Source organism: Oreochromis aureus, linkage group 22 (genome assembly GCF_013358895.1).
Source record: "Oreochromis aureus strain Israel breed Guangdong linkage group 22, ZZ_aureus, whole genome shotgun sequence".
Classification (NCBI taxonomy): Eukaryota; Metazoa; Chordata; class Actinopteri; order Cichliformes; family Cichlidae; genus Oreochromis; species Oreochromis aureus.
Window position 1 is genome coordinate 21,413,071 of NC_052962.1, and position 13,853 is coordinate 21,426,923.

A 13,853-nucleotide genomic window follows, 5' to 3' on the forward strand; every position below is an offset into this window, starting at 1 on the left:
CCTTTGTAATGTCTGTTGTTGTTGCTGCCTCTCTAACCCTTCTGCCCCTTTTCTGCAAAGTTGGATATAAATCATTAGGAGATTATTATTAATTCAGAACCTCATAATTTGGCCGCAGCAGAAGGAGAATGCTTCTATGAGCAGAGTCTCTGACCTTACAGACACACAAACATTCTGTCCAACTGGCTGGCGGCACCCAGAGCCAAATGAGGACCTCTGAGGTCTCATAGCAGTGTCTTATAAACTAAACAAAACCCTGCAAAAGCATATGTGTTGATTAAGTCGTTTAGTGTAATGTTGAACTGCTTTCATACTGTGTTTGCCACTACACTAAACTAACCCTGCCCAAGGGCCTCATAATGTATTCTCCAGGAGAAAAGCAGATTTTTGTAGACCTGAAAAACATCTCATTTGGAAAGCTCTGCAGAGTTAAGTAAAAAGACAAAAATACAATAGCATAAAAATATGAGTTGGTAACCACCCCAGGAGTAAATTTAACAACAGTAGAGAAAAATAAATGCAGTAGAACAGAAAAAAACTACACTATACAAGAAACAAAACAAAATTGCTGAATCAAATATCTACAATCAATTATTGCAGTGATGTGCATAAATATTTTTGCAAGTGCTTCCACAAGACTGTAATCCAACTGGAGGTCATCACTATTGTAGCATTGCCAATCGCTGCCTTTGGCAATGTTGCATTCTCAATATTGGCCTATCTTCATTTTCTAGGGAACAGCAAAACAAATTTAACATACAAAGTAGATAATATGATCAATGCTTTATCATTTCTTTCTACATGGAGAAATACTATGCTCTATTTCAAAGAAAGAAAAGCCACCTCAGGTAGTGTCTCATGTAGACAGCCTGTGAAGATAATCTGCCAGTGCTTTAGGAACATTGCGTGACTTTAGGTGACTTAACATTTTCAGCCACCCAACCCGTCCTTCTGCTAATATGTTAGAAGCAACAAAGTAATGGGTATGACTGGCAGCTGACAGAGAGTAGCCAATCAATCATAATCTTGTTAAAAAGTCCACTAATTAATCAACTCACTTATCACACTGACACCCCTCATTAACATGTTGATTAACCTTTTCAACTAATTAGGATCAATTAAACCAATTATAGGTAAATCTCAAGTGGAGTGGTCAGGTTGTCAATCAGTCAGTCAAGTAATATGGAAAGAAAACTGATAAGAACGGAAAGAAAAGAGAAGATTCAGGAAGAAATGTGGCAAAAGAGATGTTTTACAGAGACATATTCAAGAAAGGGGTGATAATCACTTGTACTTACTCCATTTAATACCTTGTTATACAATACTTTTGTAATTTAAGAATTTTTAGTTAAATCTCAATGTCTGTTTAAATATACCATTGTCTTTTCTCTTTTTGGCATTTAACCATGTTTGGATTGTTGACTGAGAGGAGGGGTGGGGGGTGGGGGGATGACCACGATGACCCACAGTTTGTACAAAATCACAAACATGCCCCCACCTTTGGCCCACAGTATTAACCATTTTAAAACTCAAATACAAGCCACATTTGCAGTAAAGTATCATCTGGGGTCATATGCAGCTTAATGAGCTCATCATACCCACAGATTGTGGATTAATTGAAAATTCAGTTTCACTTTACTCGGTTTAGTTGGCCAGCTGTTAGTTGGGTCTTGCAAATCTTGGAAGCGACCAATACACTACATCAGCCATTCCATTCAAGTCAAGGGTGCTGCAGTCCCCTTAAAGACCAGAAACTCCCATGGGGCCCACTCAATCCTAAATTAAATCTTAACTGTAATCAAAACATAAGGAAAGTGACGGATTTTCTTTGAAAACTTTATTAAAACAAACACAAAAAACACAAGCTGTTGGCTATAAATAGCTAATTATGTAATAATAACTTCATAATGAGCAATAGTAATGTGTAATATCACAAAATAACCACCTCCTATTATAAATGTTACAACATTTTTTATATAAATCAATAATGTATACAAATATGTCACTTAAAATTAAGATTAATTTCCAACTGAACTACTTACTTAATTACTGCGACACCGCTGCAGTACTGTCACAGCCCACCAGGGGGCCCCATCCTACACTATGGGAATCACTGCATTACAAAATTCATGCGGTTGTCAGAAATTCAAAAACATTTGTTTTCTTAGATTTAATGTCCAAAGTAAAGTAGTAAATTATTCAATCACTTGGCATTAAAAGCTAAACTGAATTATGATCCTATATTAATGCTTTAGAAAACACAGTAAAATCCATTCAGCAACCACCTGTATGCACAGATATACATCTACTTTTTATTAATCATGCTTTGAGCTGATGTAATGAATGTAACATTACAACCTTTTAACCAAGAGTCCTACACTGAGCTGGCTTATGCCACTCTCCAAACACTCTGCTAAACGTCATGCCAGGAAACGTGCACAGAGAGAGCAGAACAAACTCTACATTATCCAAAGAAAGAAAAATACACGTTCAAAAGCATTCAGAAGGTGACCGGGACTGCTATTCAGAGAAACCACTGTGATTATCAGTGTGTCTAAAAAAAACACAGTTGACTGTGGAAAAACGGTGACAAAAATAGTGGGAGGGGAGCGAGGCAGACACAAAGAAGTTCCGTGTTACACATTCGCATTGCGTCACTGAGTGCGTACGAGTGTGTCATTTCAGACACATGCTGATTTTTTTTTTTGTTAGTTCTCGCGGCATGAGCGTAAACACAGTTTCCTCAACAAACAAACTCTACAAACACGATCCAGTTAGCACATGGAGCAAGCGCTACTCCTGAGAGCTGGCATTTTGGTGAGGCTCACACCTTCTCTTTTCTTGCCTGAGTGTGCTTGGTATTTTGGGGGCTTGTTCTCAACTTGTGCTGAGGAAAGACGCGAGTAGGCAGTGTGTCAGTAATAATCCAGTGTCAAGCATGACCAAGATTTATGCGTGTGCTGGCTGCCCACTCAGATCAGGGCAATGACGCACGGACAAACTATAATGCCACCGTGCGATTAGCTTAAACTAGTTAAACTTTGCATATAAAACATGTAAATAGAATAAAATATGTAAATATCACAAAATACAATTACGTTTCTCAACATTATGGTTGAAATGCATTAGGATTAAATTGAAACCAAACTGAAACAAGTGTTGCTTTGTACTTGTGCCACATGTGCACAAAAAATGATAAAATACCAAAGTCTGTGTATCTTTTGATGTTGAATGGACTCTTTTGAAAATGGACTAGCAATTTGAATGCACAAAACACCTTTTTTTGTAAAAGTAGTAGAGGCAATCCAAGACTACAACAGAAGGCTGGAAAGTAAGGAAAGCAATTTTAAATTTAGAAAAAGAAAAGAAAAAACACTATCTACTCCAACCTATGTGTGCAGTTGTTCCACACATTCGGCTCTCATTATCACTGTTGGGGGACATGGACTATGCCAAATGAATTTCCAAGTGTTTTCCACCAGTTAGGGTTTTTGTGTCAAAGAAATCTAGCTGTGCACTTAACTTGAATAGTTACCCAAGAGGGGAAAAAACAGAAAAGAGCAAGCTATACAGGGAAGAGTGAGAGAAAGGCAGTAAGATTGAGACAGTGAGAGAAAATGTAGCAGAGAAAAGGCGAGACGTTTGGAGTCAACAAACGTAATTAGAGGGAATCTGAGGGAGGGATGATGGGGACCAACTGTCAGAGAGAAAAACAAACTCAAAAATGCCAAAAAAAAAGGCAAAAGAGGCCAAATCAGAACCTTGAAAATAGCTGTTATTAAAGGCAGAGATATGCACACACTGTACATCCCATTTCATTTTTCAGAAACAAACACGCTGTGCATATACTGTATCTCCATGTGCGCGCGTGTGTGCGTGCAAGCGTGCATTTAAATGATCATCTCCGTGAAGATAATCAGATTTCACCCGTCTTACCTTGATAATGTGCGCTGAATCCACGGTAACGGTGGTTGCCATCAGTCACGAAATGCAGCCGAAGCCAGTTTTTGTTGCTGACGATAGGAGAAGGGACGTTAGTGCCCGACAACCTAAAAAGGAAGACAAAATGAAAATGCTTAATGAAATAAAACATGGATCCATACAAAGACACATTTATAATACCTTCACCTAATCCTATAATAAAAAGAATGACTGTATGACTTAAATTTAAATAGTCATTTTTTAAGAAACAAGTGCAGACACATGCTTAGCAGTGCATGCACTCTACACAGGAGTAGACTAGGATCAAACCTCTAAGCCTGCGGTCAGTGGAAAACCCACTTTATCACCTGAGCCACGCCTGCTATAGGTTAAACACCATGCCTCACCTGGTTTAGCTTTCTGCCCCCATATTTTGCTGCAGTATAACTGTAATACCAGTGCCTGGCTTTAAGAAAAGGACAAATGTCTGGCCACAGCTGTAGGGTACAAAACCTAATATTTGCCAAGTCTAGTCCACTGTTGGAGCGGATTTGAAAACACAGCCTTCTCCTCCCCATTCTCCAGGCACTAACACCAAACACAGCTTATGCAGAAGATCAGATTTTTAGCTTGATGCTGGACTTAGTGAGCTTTATACTCGCTCATGTGAAAGAACCTGTAATTGTCTACAGTCCCCTGTAAAAACCTGGAAACAGAGCATACCTGAGACACAGAGATCACTGTGATTTCTGTTTAGTCCAATAACACGAATAGTTGCTTCCACCAGCTTTCTTTTCTTTTTCTGTAACTGCACACATATATTTGCTGCATTTATCTGATACTGATTATGGCAATTAGTGGAAATGTAGCGTTATGTTGCTATTCAATGAGTTTAAACACAATAAACTTGGGCGGATGACACATTATTGGAATTGGCACTCTTCATCAAAGCTTTACAACTTCTCATTTTGTTAAAGAAAGATCGTTTGCCTTAAGAATAAAGCTTTTAAGATGTGGTTATATTGTGAGTGGTTGAATGCGATAATATGAGGCATTTCACTCCAAATATTATGTTTCCAGTATAATATTAAGGGAACAGAAAATACATGCAGCCTGCAACTTCAATTGCAGTGAATGGAAGCTGGATGGTCAGTCAGCTCCAAAATAGAAAATCTCAACTGAGAGGATGGAGCTCTGCTCTCCAAATAAACACTGCTGCACACCCAAAGCCGATCCAAAACCAGACTGATGATAGTTTCAGAAGGCTGTAAAACCTTCACATAACAATTTAGAAAACTAAACATTTTTAGTAAATTAACAATTTGCTAATAACTGAAGGATCAGTGCTTGAGACTGCACTTTCACATGATCACAGATATTTTAAAATTCATTCAGTGTTTATAAAGGTCGTGTATGTGTTGCTGTTGTCTTGGATTAAGTGAGAACAAAGCCTATGGTGAGTGTAATGATGCAGAATGAATTACACACAGTCTCTTGCAGAATTTTAAGGGTACCTCACTCGCTCTTAATTAACTGTTCACTGTTTAATTCCCAGGAGGTAGCTGGTGGATATAATGTATGAAAGTCTTGAATCACCCCTCACTTTTTAAATTTTGCTTCCAATGCAGATGCAGACGTTCTTGTATTTTCTTGCATACGTGGCCCTGACCAATAGTTCTCCAGGCTTTCTGAAGGTCTTTTCTTTCTTTGGACATTGGCTGCTTTTTCACTCATTTTCAGTTCAGTCCTTGTAGCTGACCATTTTCAGAGGAATATTTCATGTTGCTTGTTAAGCCAGCTTAACACTGGCCTATAAATGATTCATCATTCAAGCTTAAAAAAAGCAATATACAATTTATATGATATTTTTTGCACTAAGTTAACAGCAGCCTGTTCAAAAACACGTCATTTGTTCTCATTTCGTTCATTCAATATGTATAAAATGTATAAAAATGTACAAAGACAACAGAGTTATCACAAGTGGCTCATGGAGTGATGAATCCAAATTTAAAGTTTGCGCTTTAATCTGTCATCCGTATGTACAGATGAAGTCAGTGAGGCAACAGTGAGTGTCTACAGCCATCTGTAAAAGACAATGTCATGGTTTGGGGCTGCATTTCAAACAGTGGTGTTGGCGATCTTGTCAAAATGGATGAAATTATGAATAGATCAGATTTTGATCCCGCCCTGCGATATCTTGAAAGTGTCTGATTGGCAACAGCTTCCCAAACACACTGTCAGTGCAGCAAAAGCATGCCTGGTTAGAAGAAACTCACAATGGAAATGCTATCAGTTATGGACCGGCCTCCGCAGAGTCCAAACCTCAACATTATTGAAGCGGTGACAAAGAATGGAACAAAGTCAGCCAACATCCAAAGAAGAGCTTGTAACGTCCTTCAAGAAGCCTGAAGGATTATTCATAAGGACTGCTTAAAGAAATAGTAAGAAAACTTAAACAGGAGAGTTCAGGCTGTGTAGAAGCAAGCATAGCAAGTATTGACTTTCAAGCTTGTTATAATGGTACAAACATTGTTTTTGCCTAATACAGGTTTTATTAAATGATTGCACCTGTTTCCCATTTTTTAGCAAAATATAAATAAAGGATGAGAATGTAATTCAAAAAGTCAGTCATCACGGCACTTCCTGAAACTGAAGTTGGTAGCTGTTGCTATTGTACTGGTTCACATTATCTGCACATTGATTGCTATAATGATGGCAGTCATTTGTCCTTTTTTCTCTCCTAGTATTTACATACAGTCTACCTAACTGACTCATAGTATATGCAAATTTAGATCGTCAAATGTCAGACTTCAATGAACCACTTTTAAAAATATTAGCTTTTTTGCATTTAAACAAGCTGAATCAAGCCTTTCAGGGTACATAGCGCTACCAGATAGGACCCAATTTGCAACACTTTCATCAAGTGGTGAGAATAAGACCACTTAATTGGTTGAGAAGGTGAAGAAGGCTCTTGTGGTTGGCAAAGTGAAGTGTGTTAGGTCACTACTGCATTAGAGGAACTGACTGCTTTTGCAGCTCAGAATAAAACACCCTTGCTTCTGTATGGCTTTAAATATCTAAACCTCAAATAAAATCTCTGTTGGCAATTAACCACCTTCGATGCACCAGTTCTTTGATTTATAGCGCTTTCATCTTGTAGTGTCAAGCAACAGGTGCTGTCTTTCTTTCATTGCATTTTCATTTTTTGAGATATTTTTAGTACTATCACCTTGGCTGTTAGATTTAAGACACAGGTACACACACACACACACACACACACACACACACACGAATGGTCTTGAAAGAGAAGTGGACCGTCCTCTCTCATGTTCACTTGTCCCCTTCTAGAAACCGATGCACTCCATTAATGTCGACACACACACGCACAAAGGCATGGATAGGAGCATTATATTGTATGCACTATTATCCAGTGCCAATACACTCTAATAACAGTGGTAAAAAGTGGAGCACAAGAATGCTGAGCAGGTGTTTTAGAAGGTGTATCTGTTTGTGTGTGTGTGTGTGTGTGTGTGTGTGTGTGTGTGTGTGTGTGTGTGTGTGTGTGTGTGAACAAAGAGAGGGTCACCTTGTGCCCTAGATCAGTAGGATTCCATGATGTCGGCTATTAGTCACATACACACAAAAAAGTGGTCTACAAAGCCACATGTGAAGTACCAGATTTTCATGCATGCCGGCACAATGATACAGTAACAGAGCTGAGGAGGTTGTTAACAGTGGTCACAGTCCTCCAGATAATCAAGCCCGACACAAATGTTTCACCGAAAAGTCAAAACCATCACAAAACCCACGACTCGTCTTTAGATTTCATCATCAACATGTGGTGTGACCCTTACATAGCTCTGATCCACACATCCCTGGTTCAGTCTGGCCTTAGATGACTAGAAGAGCAGCTAAAGGTTAAACCCACTTGGACCAAGTTAAAAGCAGCCTGTTCAGACTGTAACCTCTGAGGGCTGGGAGAGTCTCCACCCCCTGTGTTATTGTGTGGGTAGATGGACTTACATGTTTTCGAATGCAACCTCACTTTACATTTAGTAGCACATTTAGACAGTAATGTTTAATATGTCCGCAGCTAAATGGACTTCACTTCAGGGAAAAGTAACTCCTGCTACTACTGCACGTTATTTAAACTATGCATGTAAGGACTTTGCTTGGATGCATCTATTTTACACTTGCTGAATCGCATAACTCGTGCTTTTATTTGATTCTTTTCTGCAACCGTACATGCATCCTAGTCAGCTGCAAAGATTTGTGAGGTGTGTACATCGACTTCTCTAAGAGCCGCCACTGCGACTAATGGTTACTCGTGGTATCCTTTCAGTATCTCTGACAAGAAATACAGACATGCCCTTAGTAGGTTGTTACCACCTCATTAAATAGTTGTGCTGGCATAGCTCATGCATATATTAAGGTTTCTAGAAATAGATATAAAGTATCAGTTAAGCAGTGGTAAGATTGGTGGCAACTAATATCCCTGATCCTCAGGAGACTCAGATTTAGATTTAGACTGAACAGTTTAAATTTTTGTCTTTTAATCTGAATGGGTAGCTTAACTTAGTTACGCTTCGGGAAGGAATTGTTGCTTGGGTTAAATTTTACAGACAAAACCTCACATTTGGTGCCTGATGTGGTATCTTGTAGTGGAATTGTGCACTATTAGATTTTTTTTAGCTTTTATCCATAAAACCAGAGGAGGATACCTATGTGCTGTAGTATAAATTAGGACTTTTTGTTAATCAGTAATTCTTCTTTAAACCTTATATCCTAATAGTGGTTGGAGAGTTAATATTATTGAAAGCATTACAGCATATAGGTTACTTTTTATTATTAATAAATAATACTTTTATGTATTATTACTTATTATTTATTAAATAAATATGGTTATTTGGCCATGAGAACTCTTCACACTCCTCTATGTGTCCTCTTCATGTTTACAGCTGTTTACAGCTTTTCGGTCTCTTGTTCCCATGACATCATAGCACAGTGTGTGTATTCTCATTGTTTCATATTAAAACAGGAATTGAATTAGAGCAAGCCCATGTGTGTGACATTAAACCATTTAATCAAATGCTCAAGAGTCACTTAACAACTCCAAGCTGAGATTAAGCCATAATTAGAAAAACTCTTTCTGCAGCAGTGAATGGGATCTTAAAAAGGTCATTGTATCCCCACAACAGCAGGAAGCACCTCCTCCTATCAGTGCTTTTGAGATGCATTACTGCTGCTCCATAGGTCCCGAGCATGACTGTATGTGAAAAATGAAAAACGACCATGTGTGCTCACCAACTACTTACATGCATAATTAAGGGTTAAGACATAGCTTGTAGCAAAAGCCTAATACATGAATAAATAAATATATGAAACACGTCAGCTGAGAAGCTAGCTGATCTGATCTTCCCCATGTGGACAATTTGTAATGCATTATTAAACCATTCATCTATCGAGATGGATTATGTCTGTGACTATTAAGTGTTCTCCCAAGATATCTGCTATAAAAGTACTTCAGAGCAGCCCTGAGTTATTATAGACCGTCTTCTTTAAATATCGCGGTCTGACAGGGTATCCCAGTCAGTGATGTGACAGTGATGTGGGAGTAAAATCCACAGGATAAATACAGGCTTGTTACAAAGGTCTACTGCCATTTTCAAAAGCACAAGAGTAGTAGTGTGATAACATTTTAAGTTGCATAAAGATCAAAAGGCATCACCAAATCAGCAGATGTATAGAAACACAGTTAAAGAAGTCTAAACCTGCACACTTGCTACTGTATACAGGTCTGAACGTAGATTACTGTGACAAATGTTTCCAAACACTGGATGTTAAACTCAAAGAGTAAGTGTGAGATAGCCCCTTATTTCTGCTCTGAAATCAAGTCTTCTGTGAAAGAAAATTGGTAACTTAAAAGAATACTCCTTCTGCCTGCTATTAGTACTTTATTCATGTATGACATTTCTGTGTAAGCAATAACAGATCAAAAATGTAGCAGCATGTTTTACAATTAGTCCTATATATTATTGGTCAAAAACATAATATAATTATGATTTTGTTGATATCTCATTTCTTTGCATTGATAAACTTAGAGTGTAGGTTGCTTTGGCAGTATACTGTTGTTGGGGTCATTATCCATTTGCGCTGTTAACTGCTGTCTTTACAGAGTATAGCCCTGCACCCTGCTACTTCTATCAGCAGTCACATCATCAGTCCACAGGTAAGCATAGATGCCCATGCCATGAAATCGCCTCTGTCATGACTGACAGTTATGCTTCAGATCATGAGCTGTTTCGGTGCTTCTCCATACATTTTTCTGTCCATCAGTCTAATAGAAGTTAATCTTAACTTGGTTAGGTATTATATTAAATACAGCTACAAAAAAACAATGTCAACACTTTGAATCAACTTCAGATATTAAGACCGCTTCATTTGTTGTGAAATCCCAAGGCAACAGGGTTCACCTGGCCATGAAAGTGCTCTGAAAATTGAGGAGTATGCATAAAACTAGCTGTAATTCCTAAAAATATAATGCAAAATGTTTGTAAAAATCCCCTGAAATAAAGCTAAAACTCTAAATGTCAATGATATATTGATTGTATAATTTAAAATCCACTGTGGTAGCAAAACTATGTAATCCAAAAAATATGGCACTAACTATATTTGATTTTGAAAGGGATCAATCTTGCCAAGTAGGCATACTAAAAAAATAGGACACATGTTTGTGTTTGAGCTCTAATCACTGTAGGTACAAATTTTTAAAAAGAAAAAAATATACTGGGATAGTAAGAGTCAGTATGTGACCGCTTATGCAGTTTTGTGTCTGTGTGTGCATGTGTGTGTGTGTCTGCAAGAGAGAAAATATCAAGTGGAGAGTTGCCAGAGGGAGCGAGAGAACATAATTGATTAAATACACTAGACCAAAAGAGCATCTCTCCCTCTCTACATCTCAGGGTCTACCATCGTCCCATCCATCCTCTGTGCCTCCTTCCTCAACAAAAACACAAACCAGCTATTCCGCTCACAGTATGGCAATGAAAGAGAAGGAGAGGGAGGAAATAAAGAAGCACTGGGTGGAAAGAGGGCGGAAAGAGGCTAAGATCGATGGCCGAAAGACAGAAAGACAGTGAGTCAGAGACAGAGGGAGTGGAAGAGAGAGGGAGACAGCGAGAACAATAGAAGAAGGGAGGAGAGGGAGAAGGAAGCCACAGGCTCACAAAAGAATGATGTTAGATTTAAAATGATTCATCTTCACAGTTAAAGGTAAATAAAAAAAAGAATTTATGTAGAGCAGGTTATAAGGGTAATGTAGAATAAAACAGGAAACAAATAAAAAATACAAATAAAAGTATTTTTTTGCCGTGTTAAACACACATTTTAATCAAATAAAAAGCGGGATACTTCTGCACTTCAGAGGTTTATTTTGGAAATTGCAGCTACTAATCTACACTAAGTGAACCTGTTTTCAAACTACCCAAAAAAGTGTGAAGTGCAAAATGGAGCAACATTGTTTTCATTTGCACATATTTCCCATGCTGAATCATAAGAATTTAATCCTAAGACATTTCTTTTATTCATTTTCTTTCAAATACACTGTTAAAGACAATAAGCTGCTTTGTTACTACCTGTTGTGATGTACTGTACTAACACATAAAGTTTAATATGAAGATAAGATTTTAATAGATTTAGAAATAAAATTAATCCTTAATTAATGGAAGCTTTCACTGTGGGGTTTATTTCAGCTACTCTGGGACAAAATTGAGTTATATATATATATTGGCACCTTAATGTGTGATGTAACCAACACACATTGAAAGATCATTGACCATTTCAGTTACAGTTTGTGTTTTCATATATAATATATGTGCTTGTACCCATGTGAGTGTGATTATTGATCAGATAGAAGGGGAGTGCTCCTTAATCAGACTAGCCGTCTCAATAGGCTCCCCCAATTAGGACACACGAAATCTCAAATACATATGAGCTTTCTGGGAGAGTGAAAATGCACTTTCACACATATAATGCAGAAATTTTGGGATGGATGCGGTTTTGGCGAAGTCATCATCAATCAGTGCACAGACGCAGAGAAGTTCTCGTTGTGCACAAGACTGTTTATATACATTGTGTATTTATGCTTCTGTGCATGCGCGTGTGTGGGTGTGTAGGGGTTCGTGCTTGCGTGAACACGCCTGCTGTGTCGCTCTCCATCAATTTCAAGTGGGCAGAGAGTAATCAGTGTTCACAACAGGACCCTGCTCTGTCTCTCCCTCCCTTTCCTTTATCTCATCTAAATTTTTCTCCTCCTCCTTGCTCCCCACTTCACGGAGCAGCAAGGTGTTTGTTAAATTGGCTCGTTCAAGTAAAGAGTGGAGGGCTGAAAAAAAAAGAGAGTGGGTGGCTCTGCACCATATTGCAAAATCCACTGTTAGTTTAATTATTTATCCATTTAGCAAGTAGGAGCTAAACTGCGAGAGTGTTAAAGTGATAAAATCACTTGTTGAGAACACTTTTGAGGATGGTTTCATTGCTTGGTTTATACCCCTTATCTCCTGATAGAGGGATTTTTAATACAGCAGCATGTAATTATTATGCTCCAAATTTGTGGCACCAATTTGGGTGAGCCACTTCAGTCAGCACCGACTTTGGAGCTGAGGAAAAGCCTCGACCTTAGCTCCATCAAACCCATTTTGGATAAACCGGAACATCGATGACAAGCCACGTGTCAGCACTCAAAAGCAGCAGCAGCACTTTCTCGCAGCCAGGCTCATAAATCTTGTGAAAAGCCTTCCCGAAAGTGGTGTAATAACAGATTAATGACTATAAAATTTTCAAATATAGGGCCAGTATCCATGTGTCGACACGCTTCTGTCATGTACTGCACCTCAAAAGTACCCCTAAATACACAAACAAATGTCTTTGTACTTATCAAAATTATGCAAATAATTATATTAAGCGACTGACAGAGCCACTTATAACAGCTGATAACCACCTGACTGCTAACTACATATAATCTTACCTAAACAATGATATCTTTGTTGGCACAAACAGCAGACACTTGTTTAGAGGAAAGCACAGGGTGTAAAATAGTTTATACCATCTGCCGGGTAATTTATGCCTGTGTTGGCAGGGCGAGCAGGCTGCAAATCTAGGTAGCTTCTTTTGTTTGTTGATGTGGTTTAAAACACACAATCAAACACAGTCCTACCCCAGATAAAATGAGTGAGGCATCTTATCGAAGATTTGGGGTTTTTTGTTGTTTTTTGTTCTGTGTAACTGCCATCTGCCGTTTTTTTTTTAAAAACATGATCACTTCATCTATTTTTTCCCCCTCTGTTTGTCTTACCATGTTGGATATGTAGCCCTTGTATCTACAAGTTAAAAACCGACTCCACCAGGTATTTTAAAAGGGCAACAAGGAAATGGATGAAAAGCCCGGAATACCCATTAAATTAAATAAAATTAATTTCTTTATCATCCCCCTCCTTCTACCCTCTGCTCTTCTGTCCCTCGTCTCTTTTCTTCCTCTTGTTCTCGCCAGAGTTTGTGTCATTTTGTGTGTTCCCTCCTTTCTTTAAGCCCAGACTTTTCCCAGAGGCCATTGCAATCTTGGGCTGCTGCCTCTTTTCAAACTCTGTGTGTGTGTGTGTGTGTGTGTGTGTGTGTAGCCTGCAGGACACCACAGTAATCAGAGCAGAGACACACAATGAGAAAAAAGGGGGACAGAGACAAGGAGTTGGTGTCATTATCTCATTATAATTTTAGCTCTGAAACTACTAGTGGCTATTCAGCCGCTGACTATCCAGCGCACGGCACTTCCAGACGCACACACCAAGCTACGGCAATGAATAACATTGATCATATCGCTGTTTCTTGAAATGACATTCATCTGGATGTTTTTTGACTGCAAACTACAAAATGAAGCA

The 13,853-nt window shown here is 38.5% G+C and overlaps 1 protein-coding gene across 1 annotated transcript in view; it reads right to left on the reverse strand.

Moving 5' to 3' along the window:
- Positions 1-13,853, reverse strand: part of LOC116322741 (CUB and sushi domain-containing protein 3-like) — a 374,565-nt gene that overhangs the window by 151,839 nt on the left and 208,873 nt on the right. The window contains exon 6 of the mRNA XM_039605961.1: positions 3,937-4,049. Within this exon, the coding sequence (XP_039461895.1) occupies positions 3,937-4,049 (113 nt within the window). The remainder of the gene's footprint in view (positions 1-3,936; positions 4,050-13,853) is intronic.